This window comes from Plectropomus leopardus, chromosome 6 (genome assembly GCF_026936395.1).
Source record: "Plectropomus leopardus strain MGB_pleo_1.0 chromosome 6, ASM2693639v1, whole genome shotgun sequence".
Classification (NCBI taxonomy): Eukaryota; Metazoa; Chordata; class Actinopteri; order Perciformes; family Serranidae; genus Plectropomus; species Plectropomus leopardus.
In genome coordinates, this window is record NC_142181.1 from 14,868,153 (window position 1) to 14,882,218 (window position 14,066).

Consider the following 14,066-nt stretch of genomic DNA (forward strand, 5'->3'; position numbering starts at 1 on the left):
CTGCTTTCTTGTGTGTTACAGAGTGATGAGAGTGTTGTGTGTTACGTGCAGCTCTGAGAAGCTAAATTTGTTTTCATGAACACAAGAAGCACCAGCTACTGAAATCATGATCAAATAAAAACTTGAATGACTGTCACTTATTCCATTTTACCGTACACTTTCTCCCTTTCCTTTAACGAGGCAGGTCTCCACGCACGAACCATAACTGTCTCATCCTCTCAGCTTTCCCTGCAGACGACAACAAAAAGGAGAAAATGAGCTAATGTAGAAAATAAGTAAATGTAATAGATTTTAATTGAAAAAAAAAAATTACATGAGCGAACAACTTATATTAACTTAACATAACCAAAGAGGTGACTACATGGAGGAACAAGAAAAAATGGAGTGTCAGAGAAATGGCTCTTTTTCACTCATGCACACAAACACACACACACACTCACACACACAACCGAGAACACTGAGAGGCCAAAAATGCTTGAAAAAGACATCAGATTTAACACATCTGCACATTTTCTGCAATATGGTTGTTTGGCTGATAAAAAAACCAACACAAATTGTACAACACATAACAGGCAAGTGCTGAAGCTGAGACTGCAAGTGAAAAACATTAGTTAAAGATGTTTTGGGGTCACAATGGAAATTAGCGGGAGAAACAGACAAAAATAAAACAATTACAAATGCATCTTTAGTCCCAATTATGAAACACATTCATTGAGAGTTTAGAGTTCTACTTCTGAGGCCACGTTATTTCTTAAAACAACTATAAACTGTCTTATCTGTACGTCTTCTAGTCAGAGGAGAGGAGGCAGGATTTAAAGTGAGAACAAATAACGGCAGTCTAACAGGTGAGTTAACTCTCTGATTCCTAACTGCTCAAGAATATTATCTAAACAAACCAACTCCAGTTACTGAGCATGACTTGGTTGAGTATTTCCCCATAATTTCCTGTCAGCAGCTACTGATGAGGTTCATGGAGTAGCAGCACCACCTGCTGGTTACATCAGGGAACAACAACATCCCTAAACCGTCTGTGACTTGCAGAAACCTACTTTTCTGCTTTTAATGTATCATGAGAGATGACATCTTCTTCCCCATACTAAAAAAAATGTCACGATCATAAAACTAAAACATAACAACTGAATAAAATCAGCAGAAAATAAAAAATAAAATAAAAAAACACAGGACAAAACAAAAGTTTTGGTAATAAATGGTTTCTCCCAGACAATGACAGTATTGATGGCTTAGTAAATCTTCAGTAGAATGATCGTTAGGCAATCTATATGGCTAGGTTAACAAATTCCCTGAACACTGCTCCACCCACACAATTTAAAATAAAATGAGTGATGTGACATAAAGCCCATCAAAGATGGGATAAGATGTGCCTTCTTCTGTAAATTGAAATTTAACGTCCTCATAGACAATTAAAGTGTATGCATGAGAAATGTGTGCTGGGGGAAACCTTCAGAAAGATATTTCACTGTGGTACTGCATTTATCACCTCATATGTATAACTGTGATTTCAGAGCATTAATCTGCTTAATTTTTTCAAGTGATCAACCATATACTGATTGTGTGAAGAATCTGTATGATGCATGTGTCACTTGTCAGTGATTCGAGGTATACTACGCAGGATTGTTAGTTACTGTTTAGAAACGTGTACAAGTGAAAGTAAAAGGCAACCCCAGAATCACTCTCTATATGTGTGGGTTTTTTTTGGCGTTGTGTCTCATGGATGGCTGCTGCTTGTGCTCAGGCACCTGGCCAATACCTTTTTTTAAAGCCCCAACCCCACCTGAGAGCTGTTGGGGTACACGCCCAAAAATGTCCTAGAAATAAAAAGAAAATACAGGCAGAGTCTCTGCAGAAAAATACTTCGCCACACTCTTCTAGTGGGTTGCAAGTGATGATTGAGAGGAATCACTTTTGCATATATCTATACATTGTTTTGGGGGTAAAAATTAGTATGTCTTCAAGAATACTTTGTGAAAAAAAAAAACTTCTCAAAATGTAACCAACTTGTCACAATCTGCAAGTGTAAAAAAAACCTCAACATCCCTGAAATTTCAGTGTTGAGTGTTCACAAATAACACACCAGAGGTGCTGATGGCTAACACTGTCACTTAAATGTTGTACCACTGTGAAATATGCACTTTTAGTTCCCCCTGGGACCGGTTCGGTTGGTTTGATCCATATTCCCTTTATCATTAAAAAACAAAAAAACATAGAACCATAAATACATGCAGAGACACTGGGACAATAAATTCCACCATTTAAACAACAGTGGCCCAAACATCATCACATCAGTACAAAATTTGAGAAATGCGTTGAGTTGAGCTCAGTTTAGCCTGACTCAAGTCAGAGCTGGTTTTCTCTCCTGTCTCACTTCCTGTCCGCCTCCATCCCAGAAGGAAGGGCTTTCCTCTGCCTGACCTGACATTACCCTTGAGTGCTCTCTCACAACTCCCACATTGTTTCCTCACATGTGACCATTAGTGAGGAAATAAGTGAGACTCAGAGAAGTACACATTGCAAAATACAGGCAGTGTGTTTCCAAGGCACTGGTTACTCATAAAAACCTTCTCTTTCATTTAGCTTTATACTTGACAGTCTAAAGTCCTCAAATCTGAGGAATCTCCAACTCAGGTAGGGTCTCCCAGGACAAAGAAAGTAAAACAAGCTTTACCATTAGCTTGAAGCTGCAGGTCAGAAGCAAAGGCATCGGTTGCTCTTCGCATGAGTCATATCTCTAAATCTGTCTAGCCAGAAAAATAATGTTATCACATCCTGCAACTTCTCGCTAGGTATCAAGCCGAGGGTTATGTAGTGACATTTAAAGGACTGAAATGATTTTCATTAAATAAGGCCACCTCTATGACGACAAGAACACACATACAGTACAAATGAAAAACAATGGTGGTTCTACAAGTGTTTTTTCAAAGTACAAATGAAGTGCAATTTCTCTCAGAAGGCACAGTCTGGCATCAATTGGCACGTTCCAGCTCAGTTCAGTTCAGTTCAGCTGAGATTTGGCCACTTGGGACCCGGTGCGGCACCGGGCCAGTTAGGACCAGTCACAGACCAGTTTCAAACAGTTCATTTCGGTTGTTGCTGTTGCTGCTGCCTTAGGCTCTCCAGCAGGATTCGCTTGTGGGCGGGGTCTAGCACCCCCGCCTCCTCCAGGTCCTCCTCAGTGATGTCACTGGAAAAACAATTATTGTTATTTAACAATGATAATTTACTTAAAAGAACAGAAGTATTATTATTATTATTATTATTATTATTATTATTATTATTATTATTATTATTATTATTATTATTATTTATTTCTATATGGATTCATCTTTCTGCTCAAAAGTTGGAGATTTTGCAGTTTTCAGTCTACAGCAACAGCTTTACTTTCACCCATTGATGCATGCACCACTGCACGAACGACAACATGTCTGAGAATGCATGTACCTGAGGAACTCCAGGTCGTCCCAGCCGTTGTGTAGAAGTCCCTGCTCATATCTCTCCAGCCCCAGTCTCTGTAGCCACTCCCCCACTGAGGACTCCCCAACGGACAAAGACGAGCTACTGCTGCCCCAAAGTGCCTGTGCAAGGGAAATGAAAACAGGAAATAAACTTAAAACTGCTGTAGCTCGTCACTGCTGCCACAGAACAAACATCATTAATGTCACTAGAAAGACAGATACAGTACTATGCTAGCTTATATTTTCCTTCACACCAAGAAGGATAAAAGAAAAAGGAATCAAGATCATGTGGTGGGATCATACAGATGACTGTATGAACAATTGAAACTTTACATATAATACTGTCAAACAGCTGAGTGGCTGAATTATGTCCAAGTTTAAGAAAGCCTCTGTGCTTGTGAGATTATGTACCACACAAACTGAGATGAATGAAACTACCCATTACAAAACAAATAAGGTACAGCTTTAAATACTGGCTGCCACTGAATTAAATGTAAATTTAAATGACCTTCTCACAACTATACCTTTACTTTTAGAGAAAAAATATGGTAGAGAAAATTTCCTCTCTTATCTTTTTTTTTTTTTTTACAGTAAACTGTATGTTTATCGTATTTATTTTTCATTTATAAATCTTTAGTTTTTTTTACCTCCTCTGGCATGTCCTCTGCGATACTCTCTGTGATGGCATTTCTGGGTGGGAAGGTACGGCAGGCGTCCAGACCCAAACCCATCGGCTGCCCTCTAAGAGGTGGCGGTGCAGACGGAGCGCGTGGAGGCTGCCCAGGAAACTCGCTCTCACTCAGTGTCTTTGCCATCTGGAGAACAGAACACGACTGATCGTCCAATGCCCCCGGTCCTCCTCCACCTCCTGCTCGTCTAAAGCCGTCTCCAAGGGCCAGTGGGGCAGCAGGACTAGCTGCTGGGATCCTGACTTCGGCCAGGTCTGGGTACAGGGGGCGAGGTTTGGGGAAGGGGGCCTCAGTAACCACCTCCAGGGCTCCCTTAGGAAGAGGAGGAGGGGGGAAGTCAGGAGGGGGTCGATTCAGTGTGCTTCCAACAACACCTCCCTGTGCTCCTGCTACACAAGCGCCTCCATCATCCTCTGAAGAGCCCTCTTCACTAATAGCGCGGACTGGGTTCCCTGTGATGGGTCTACGTGGGTGAGCAGGCCCTGAGGCCCCATAGGGGGGTTTGGTTCGAGCTCCAGCTGAGGGAAGAGGAGCTTTAGCTGCCTGGGGGTTTGCAGAGGTAGGAGATGGGAGAAGCTCAGGCGAGAGAGCAGCTGCCGACTGGTTGGGAACGCCCTCCAGGATGTAGTAGGCGGGATTATTGTAGCTGTTCTTGCAGATGGATGGATCACCGTCTGGTGCTTCCTGTTTAGGCCTTCACAATACACACAAAAACACAACAGGTGGTTGGCGACTTATCTTTTTATGTTTAATGGTTTCTACTTCTTGTCGCATAAAAAATGCTGCTGATATTTCCACATCAAAAAGGTACGTTACGTGATTGTAATTTTTGTGTGGTTAACTTGAGGATAACGTGTAATTGAGAGTGTCCGTACCTCACAGCAGTTTCCTCCTTGCTGCTTCTTTCTCCCTCCTCACTGACCTTTCCCAGCTCTCCCAGCTGTTTACGAACCACAGATGGCCTACATCAAAAAACATTATAACAAGTCAGCAAGTGGGACACAATAGAGAATTCAGAGATGAGCCTTCTTGCACATCCTTGGCAAATGGTGGAGGATATTAGATTCAGCAAAAATGAAAAGAATCTGCACACTGAAGCTGCCAAACTTTACATGTAAGTCATACTGGGTCTCCATCAGGCAAATGGCAAACATGACAGTGTTCAGATACTTTCCATTGTAACAAATTACAGAAAATGAAAGATTTCTTTAAAATGATGTTGGTTCCTGTTCCACATTTTCTCATAATGTTACAGATGTATCAGTTTAAGGACATGTTTGTGCTGCTTTTGTAATAAAGACATTTCACCAGGGATCAAAAGTGCTCCACAGTACTTTGTAATTCCTCCCTTGGATTATGGTGATATCGAATATAATGCTGATATGTGGATAGCAGGTTAATCATTCTACAGACTGTGTTCTCCTTGTCATTGATGTGTGTAAATTTTAACGAAACATACCAAGTTTTGCATTTTACTATAAATCTACATCAAGTGTAAAATTAAAAGAGTAGAGCGTGCTCACTTGACGTATTCATGTCCCACTCTGGATACCAAAGTGGATTTCCCTTTAGGTCCACCTGTTTCATCCTTGTCCACACTGATCCACTCTGAAATACAACAATAAAAAAGCAGTAAAGTTAAGCATGAGTCAAATGTCAAACTGCACCATTTGGACAGTTCAAGCCTGCAAATGACTGAATCTCAAAAGGCCTTCCGTAAGTCTCAACTGCTTACTTTACATTTCCTCTTTAGAAACACTGAATCTTTTTAAGTGGTGTCTTTTGAACTCTCCCTATCATTTCCCTATCAGCACACAGATACATATATAGAGCATTACCATAGAGTCTCTCCCTGGTTCCCATCCTTTCGGAGGGGACTCTGACCCTCATGGACCCCCTGATATTTCCTGTTTCCTCGCCACGGTGGGACAGGTAGGTGTGGAACTGCTGTGCTGTGCTGCCAATCATTGACTTCAGCGCCAACACACACTCTCCTGGCAGGGAAAAACACACACATGCTTGTTTGTCAGACTAAAAGTCAACTTGGAAAAGACCTGCATGGCCACAACACAAACATAACCATTCTCTTCATACCGTAGGACTCGTATCCATCCAGTGACTTCACTGTCAGCAGCAGATGTTGGTCCTGCAGGTACTCGATCTCCGAGAGAAGAGGTTTGAGCGTTGTTAGCTGCTTGTTGGACCAGCCCACACGCAGGAAGTTGACGTTGTCGCTGCTCTGACTGTCATTCTCGTAACTCTTCTTAAACTCTACAGATGAGAGACAGAGAGACAAATGCAAGGCAAAGGGGATGGGAGAGAGGACAAAGGTACGAGGAGGTGGGAATGAGACAAGGAAGATGTTTCTGTTGCATTTCATTCAAAGGTACATAACGAACAGGAGGTGGGGATGCAGCACAGGTCAAAAATGGATTTGAGCTTAAAGGTATACTGACGGCCTGAGATAGGGAGGGAGGGAGAGAGATACGAAGAGAAGAAACACAGAAAATTTTTATTACATCCACTTGGTGCTACATAGACCCTGTCTGTGCTGTAAAACCTGGTGGATTTCTATATGCCTCATTGGTTTGCTGTTCTTCTCACCTTCCAGACAAGTGGAGTAGAATTCGATGAAGAACTTGGTTCTGCTCGCCGTCTTCACTATGGCCTCAATGCTCTCGAACTCAATGTAGGCCTGCTCTGAAGATTTCGGCAGACCTACACAGAAACAGGCAGCAAGTCGGGATTTAGTGGAGCAAGTGGAGAAGAAAAAGGAAGATCTGAGTAGGTATTTTGCTCAATGCAAAAAAAAACAGCAGAGTGGAGTGAGACAAAAGAGATGAAACATGGGGAACCTAAAACTGGCTTTCAGTTTCAATAAATTAACGTTAAAAGCATCCAAACCCAAAATGTTATGAAAACTTAATCCGTGCTGCTACTTCTGCCAAATTAAGAACAAAGTATGAATGAATATGGAGAACAAGTAGCAAGGTGCTGTATTATTTTCCCTTCTGTTAAGCTATGAGTCTGACCACACTACAGGAGCACCTCACAAAACTGTCTAGATTTAAACCAGAATACAAACAAATCATCGTTAAGTTCCTAAACATGCAAAGATGTCATTATATTTTGAGAATCAGCTGTTATGGCCAAATTATGTAGTCTAACTGCAGCCTAAAGACAGAGAAAAAGTAGAAGGAAGAGAGGCAGAATCAGCACAGGAGGAAGAGCAACTGACACAAAGAGGAAATAAACAAAGAAAATTGATTAAGAATTTTTGAAGAATATAAGTTAGTCAATTTGTACCTTTCTTGGAGACAAACTGGGAGGTCACCCCAACCTCAAAGGTACCAAACACTGGGGAATGATCACTGGTCACAATATCATCTGTACAGCCTGACAGAACAGAAGAGCAAAAACTTTAAGTCTTGTTGTTGATAAATCATAGTATTTACCAAATAACCCACATATACAAGTTTATGATATTCATGTGAAATGAACCAAAAAAAAAAAAGTTACTAAAATTAATTTTTAAAAAAAGGGACTCTGTTAGACTAGATTGAGACGTGTGTTTAATGATTCTCCGCTGATAGTCTCACCATAGGAGTTGCAAACAATGTGTGTTTCTGGATATGACTTCCACAGGATCCTGTCACACCACGATGGAACATTCGTCCTCATCTGCACCAGACGGAAAAGCAGAAGAAACAGCAGAGTTATGAGTTGTCAGAGGTGTCAAGGAGGAAGTCTATCTGTGATACTGTCTGCATTAGTAAACATACCCCCGTGGCTTTCTGTTTCTGCCAGACATATGTGTCCCTTGAGCCACGTTCATAACGGTAGGTGGGTGGGAATGAGATCTCTTCCTCCGCTGAAAGTGAGTAGACACACATTGACTCCTTTAAACTCATAGCAGGTTAAGTGGAAAAGAATAAAAACTGCATGCTAACGTTATTCGAGTAAGGCTGACATTTTATATTTTGCATAAATTACTTACTTTGGGGAGCTTTATTGACTCTGCAATTTATTGGTCTCATCTGTAACATGTTAATTCATAAAAGCCCTGTTTCCACTGAGGGAAATATTTTTCAGCTTACAAACTAAACAGAAGGTCTCTGTCTCTGTGTTGTGGAGTTACATTTCTAAAAAGGAGTGTAATTATGTAGAACTTATACTGTAAGTATTGTGTCAACTCAATGCAGAAGTATAAATCAAACTTAAGAAAGAAGTCTGATAGAAATGCAGGCATGCTAACCAAAGCGTAGAAAGACTTTGTTCTTCTCCCTCTCCAGGTTGAGCTGGTCCACCTTCAGCAGGGGATCAAACTCCTTCCTGTTAATGTAGTTTAAAATCTCCTGCACACAGATAAAAAAAAAAACAACAGCACACAACATAAGGGTGTCGTCTCCATCTGCTGCATTTCATCATATCTGTGCATGTGTGTGTTCTGCTCCACCTGTATGTCCATATCCAGCCTATAGTTGAGGTCACCCAGCCAGAAGAGGTGTGTGAATCGCAGCGAGATGTCAAAGGAGCTCAGCTGTTTGTCTCCTAGTGACAGTAGGCGTAGGATATCTAAGTAGTTCTGGTTCCTCCTGCAGGAATCAAATAATAATAATAATAACAATACATTTTATTTATAAAGCGCTTTTAAAAGGAATTCTAAGACGCAAATATCACGTGTCATAAGAGGTAAATGAGTTATGTTTGTTTTGTGTGTCTGTGATGTTTCCTGACATACTGTAAAAGTGTATACACCAAAAAGTAAAATTGCAGTGGAAGTGCTAGAAGGTGTAAGACCCTGAAACAAAGTAGCCATAATAAGGCCTGTGGTAAGTACCTGGCAATCTTCTCATTCCCTGATGTCAAGTGACAGTTCACAAAGCCAAAAGATGTGCCGTTAAACATAAAAGACACACCCACAGCTCCTTTGTTACCTAAAACAAACATCAAAACAAACACTGACATAACTGAAAGTATGACAAGTATCACTTCATTGAAAAAAACAAAAACAAAACAAAAACACAATAATTTTGATCATGTTGTAAAAATGAATCACACTAAAATGTCAAGACCCCCTGCTGTGAAAATATTTAGTTTGGGATAAAGAAAAATCCAGAATGCTTCTCTTAATTTTAAAGTATACAGTTAGATTAATATCGGATACCAGGTGTTTTCTTTCTTTTTCAAGTTGCAATTTTAGTCTGACCACAAAAGTTGCTGTAATAAAATCCATATTAACCTCTTTAATTGCATTTTTGTAACAGAAAATGTCAGCCTTTTACTGTGCTGTTATTCCACTGGTCATATTTTGCTTTAGATTTTGGCCAGGATGTGAGGTATGAGAGAGGAGAATAGAGAGTGAATACTGAGCACTGTTGTTACCCAGCGTGTTGGCGATGCCCGTCTTGACACTGGACATTCCCACGTGGCTTATCCGATTCTCGTGCTCAGCTTTCACCAACACAGCAATTTTAATGTTCCACAAGGTTTGAACTGCAATCTACAACCAAAGACGACAGACAGTGAGGAACCTCCAGTCATCGTTTCCGCACTGTACAAACATTGTTTTCATCGCGAGTACACTACTGTAAACAGACTAAAATCTTAGTCTCCTCACCGGTTTATAATCCAGTTCTGTCTGTTCTTTCAACATGACACGCAGTGACTCCACCCACTCCCGTTCACACACAGAGTTTTCTTGACTTCCAAAGACGTACAGGTCATGAGGGATGGTGACCGTCATCTCGTCTAGAGTCTTCCCAAGGCCACGACACAACACCCATGAGGCCTGGTTTTTAGGTGCAGGCACAGAGCCTTCAGACAAAGTGCAAAACGTTACAATCGCCTCAAAAATACTCAAACCATGCTCTGCAAATACATACATTTGTGTTGTTTTTTTGATGCAACATATGAAAATATTTAAGTCAGTGTGTTATAATTAATGTAGAAAATGTTGAGAAGAAAAATGAATCTAAAGACATTAAGATTAATATGTGTGTGTTTCTGACCCATATTCCAGGTGCCTATGAAGATGGAAATCATGTCCGGCTCGTCTTGGTTGGAATGTTTGTTCTTCATCAGCTGCAGCAGCTGGCAAAACGCCTCCCGCTTCTGAAACACACACATACAAATAAGTAAGTCAAAGTGGCCACAAAAGGGCACCTTGTTTTTAAGCAGCAGCACTCAAAGTTTGACTAACAATCAGTGTGATTTTGTATGTTTTCACTGAACTTTTTTAACTCTTTCTGTTATACAGTGCTGTGGGCAGATAACTCTCTTTGGCATTTTCCAGCATATTTTCTTCATTAAAAGAGAAATATCTGAGGAGATTTAAAGGAGTTGAGAATCACATCACAGAGAGAGTGTCGCTGGAAACTGGATTCATACATGAGATTTGTGTCTGGGTCTGTGCCACAAAACCTGGCCCTGGTGAGTGTCATTCACCTAATTATGAATATACAATTAAAAGAGATATGTGAGAGTAACTTCTTGTCAGTAATTGTAAAGGATTGTGCTTTCTTGTTCTTACATCTTTAAATGTATGTCTGTCTGTTCGTGAGTGTGTGAGTGAGAGAGAGAGCGTGTGAGCAGACCTTGGCACTAGCGAAGATGAAGTCTTTCCTCTGGCTCTTGTCCTTCTCCTTCTCAAAAACAATGCCCAGTTTATTCTGCACCCGCTGAGACTTGATCAGCTGACGGACTGAGACAGACAAACAGACAGACAGAAGGTCAGAGATAAGGAGGGAGAGAGCAATACCAGAAGGAAAAGTGAGGTCAAGGAATAGATCAAGCAGGTTAAAGATGGCTCAAGTTAAGGAAGTAGAACAATGAAAAGACTTTTTTTTCTAAATATATGTCTTTACAGCAACTGCATCTAAAACAGATACCATTAAGCATATGTTAATGTTAATAACAGACATAAATATACTTCATCCCTTGCCTTGGAGCCTCAGTTTTCATGGTGGAATACAGCTAAAAACCTGAGACACTGTTCACATTGTTTTGTGGCAGAGGCCGTTCATGTTGTTCAAATTACAGAAAGAAAAGGTATGTAAAGGTATATAAAATGAAAAATAATAACTTTAATAATAATTTTGAACATGTCCAGTTGTGAAAATTTTAATGGTGATTTTTCACTGTAGAAAGTGTTGTTATACTCCATTACTGTCATTCTACAGCTGTAATAAAGGAGACACAAAAATTTGATGAGACCACACTCAGACGCCTGATGCCTGAAGAGAAAGGCACTAAAACGACAGAGCATTTCAGAAAGAGGGTGAATACAGGTGTTCCAGCACAGACAACATGAGGAAAATAAAATGTTTTTGAACATTAAAGCATTTAAAAATGTTCTGATAGAAACCCAAAATATAAATGGGAACCTGAAAATGAGCACCATATGTCCCCTTTCATGAATGCTGCTGATGTTGTCTACAAGCTAAACTGATCACAAGAGGAAATACGTCACTATCTGCTGAATAATTTCCTGGTGGAAACACTGATTACTCAGCAACAGTTCATAAAAACTGGGGGTGTTGCGTATGGAGTGATTGTGAAATTCTCACTCTTGTCGTGTGTGAAGGTGGTCCAGTCCTCCTGGCTGTCCTTCACTTTCTTCATCACTACCAGTCGTCCTCCCTCCACGTCCACTGACAGAGTGTATTTCTGACTCTTTCCTATCTTTGTCAGCTCTGCCAGGTAAACATCCAGCTTAACCTGAAGTGGATCAGAAGAGGAGGATTAATAACATACAAACTTACAGAAACTGGAGGTGTCTGTAGTGCATTTATATCCACAAAGCTATCTATTTTCAAAATCTTAACACCACCAGGGGTCTCCACAGAAGTTTAGTGGACTCTTCTCTCCCTTGACTGTCATAACACACAAGTTTGCTGCTTCTATAAACAATGTCAAGTGTTTTATATGAAGCAAGAAAGGTTAGAAATCTGGAAACAAAAGGCACAATTTTTATGATAATCACAATGTCCTGATCACACATTTCTGTTCGACTACTACTCACATACTGTCTCCATATTTACACAGAAATGTATTCTGACTTTGAGTCATGTCAGGTAAAATCTCACTGGGGTCTGTTTGTGAGTAAAGGGGGTGAGTCAGGTGCCACATCTCAAACCTCTTCATCTTAACAACACTTCTGTTCCTGTGCAACAGGAAGCTGCTGAAAGGAGGTCACCGCAGAGGATGCAGACTTGGCTGACAGCTAATATTTCAGATCATGCACCTCTTCTTCCTTCTCTGTCTCACCCTTTTCCTAATGTCTTCCTACTAATAATAACTAACTCCTTACTATAATTTTATGACAAATAGACAAAATTGCAGTTATACATATCTACTTGCATATTTATTATGCGTGGGACTATTGTACCAGAAGTAACAAATGCCATGAACTATGACAAAGCCACTGATGATGCCACAGGAAGTGCATTACAAACATTCCTGTGGTCTCACATCAGCTCTGCTAACAAACTTCCTGCTGTGTGTGGAGGAATATATGACTTCACACCCTGTTTAACAGTAAATCAGGTTCAGTTTGTCCTCTATAAAACGAAAATACCATTCTTCGACAATAAATTATAATAAAAAATATTTTCCAGAGCCTCTTATTCCTGTCATAAAACAGGAAATATGCCTGATATATGATTTGGATTAAAATATGCATACCAAAATCAACAACAGAGTGGAAAAAAGCTTTGATTTCCCATAGCAGCAATTTGGCAGTTATTACCATTAAGTTTCTTAATAAGTATGGGATCCCTTTGATGATTGCTAAACTGCAGCTCACATCACCTTTCTCTGATTTAAAAAACGGTAAAAAAAAAAAAGTCTTAATTTTAGTTGACGCACTTCCAGGAAATGTCAAAAGCTCAAAAGCTAGGAACAAATGACGTGATCGTAATTACCACCTCAATACCAGGGTTCCCGCACATGCAATATTTATGAATTAATTTTCATAACCCTCCCAGAACTTTTCTATAATATTTCACAACATTTCAATGACTTGATTAAAGAGGTCTAAAATGTGTAAGCCTGTAAACATGCACTTCTCAGGCGTTTGGGGATATGCAACCTGCTAGCGCCTGCTATCTTTACTGGCAAGTTAGACATTTCTGCCACCAACTAGCTGCATATGCTAACCACACCGGCACATACGGGTACTTTGAAAAATGTCGAGACCACGCCTCTTTTTGGGGGATAGAAAAACAAACATCAAACATATTTTGAGTCGTGTAAGACAAGTACTTTTTGAATAGAATTGAAACAATAGATAAAACAGGGTCTATTCAAAACTCTTCTCAAAACTCTTCTATTAATTCCAACCCATTTCCAGGCCTGGAAAACAGTTCTTCTAACTTCTTAGGGAATTTCATAACTTCTTAGGGAATTTCATGACCATGGGAACCCTGTATTACTAACTTTATATCACCCACTAAGCGGCAATTACAAATAAAATGCATGTTTTACGAGTTTGTAGGTGGTGTGATTGCAGCTGTACCTCGAAGGCCTGCACAGGGATGGCTTTGCTATGACGCATGGAGAGAGGAGGGAGGGGGCACGGCGAGGACAAACTCATGTCCTGGAGAGCTTTCAGAGCCTGAGGGGACAAAAAGAGAGCACGGGAGAGCAGCATTAAAAGAAAAAAATTAAAAGACAAAATGAGTAGAAACAAACACACATACTAGAGAAAAGACACACAAAGAGATACACTGCATTGTTTTCAGTGTAAGTATTGGAGTCAACAAGGAAACAGTTTCCCATTTCCTGGATGTGATCTAACATGAGCAGAGAAGGTGGAGCTATTGACATCACATGAGGCAAGATATGTAGCAGGCAACTTCCTACCCAGGCAGCTAAAGCCCCTCCTTATAAATAAAGTACAAGTGTT

At 40.3% G+C, this 14,066-nt stretch overlaps 1 protein-coding gene across 1 annotated transcript in view; it reads right to left on the bottom strand.

Moving 5' to 3' along the window:
- Nucleotides 1-276: 276 nt before the first annotated feature.
- Nucleotides 277-14,066, bottom strand: part of inppl1a (inositol polyphosphate phosphatase-like 1a) — a 30,246-nt gene continuing 16,456 nt past the window's right edge. The window contains exons 8-27 of the mRNA XM_042486791.2: nucleotides 13,677-13,775; nucleotides 11,728-11,878; nucleotides 10,756-10,862; nucleotides 10,171-10,273; nucleotides 9,780-9,976; nucleotides 9,545-9,662; nucleotides 9,000-9,096; nucleotides 8,616-8,754; nucleotides 8,415-8,514; nucleotides 7,942-8,030; nucleotides 7,759-7,840; nucleotides 7,466-7,555; nucleotides 6,764-6,877; nucleotides 6,254-6,430; nucleotides 5,998-6,153; nucleotides 5,683-5,767; nucleotides 5,035-5,121; nucleotides 4,118-4,853; nucleotides 3,457-3,590; nucleotides 277-3,199 (exon numbers count right to left, since the gene is read on the bottom strand). Coding sequence (XP_042342725.2) covers nucleotides 3,094-3,199; nucleotides 3,457-3,590; nucleotides 4,118-4,853; nucleotides 5,035-5,121; nucleotides 5,683-5,767; nucleotides 5,998-6,153; nucleotides 6,254-6,430; nucleotides 6,764-6,877; nucleotides 7,466-7,555; nucleotides 7,759-7,840; nucleotides 7,942-8,030; nucleotides 8,415-8,514; nucleotides 8,616-8,754; nucleotides 9,000-9,096; nucleotides 9,545-9,662; nucleotides 9,780-9,976; nucleotides 10,171-10,273; nucleotides 10,756-10,862; nucleotides 11,728-11,878; nucleotides 13,677-13,775 — 2,967 coding nt within the window. The 3' untranslated portion in view covers nucleotides 277-3,093. The remainder of the gene's footprint in view (nucleotides 3,200-3,456; nucleotides 3,591-4,117; nucleotides 4,854-5,034; nucleotides 5,122-5,682; nucleotides 5,768-5,997; nucleotides 6,154-6,253; nucleotides 6,431-6,763; nucleotides 6,878-7,465; nucleotides 7,556-7,758; nucleotides 7,841-7,941; nucleotides 8,031-8,414; nucleotides 8,515-8,615; nucleotides 8,755-8,999; nucleotides 9,097-9,544; nucleotides 9,663-9,779; nucleotides 9,977-10,170; nucleotides 10,274-10,755; nucleotides 10,863-11,727; nucleotides 11,879-13,676; nucleotides 13,776-14,066) is intronic.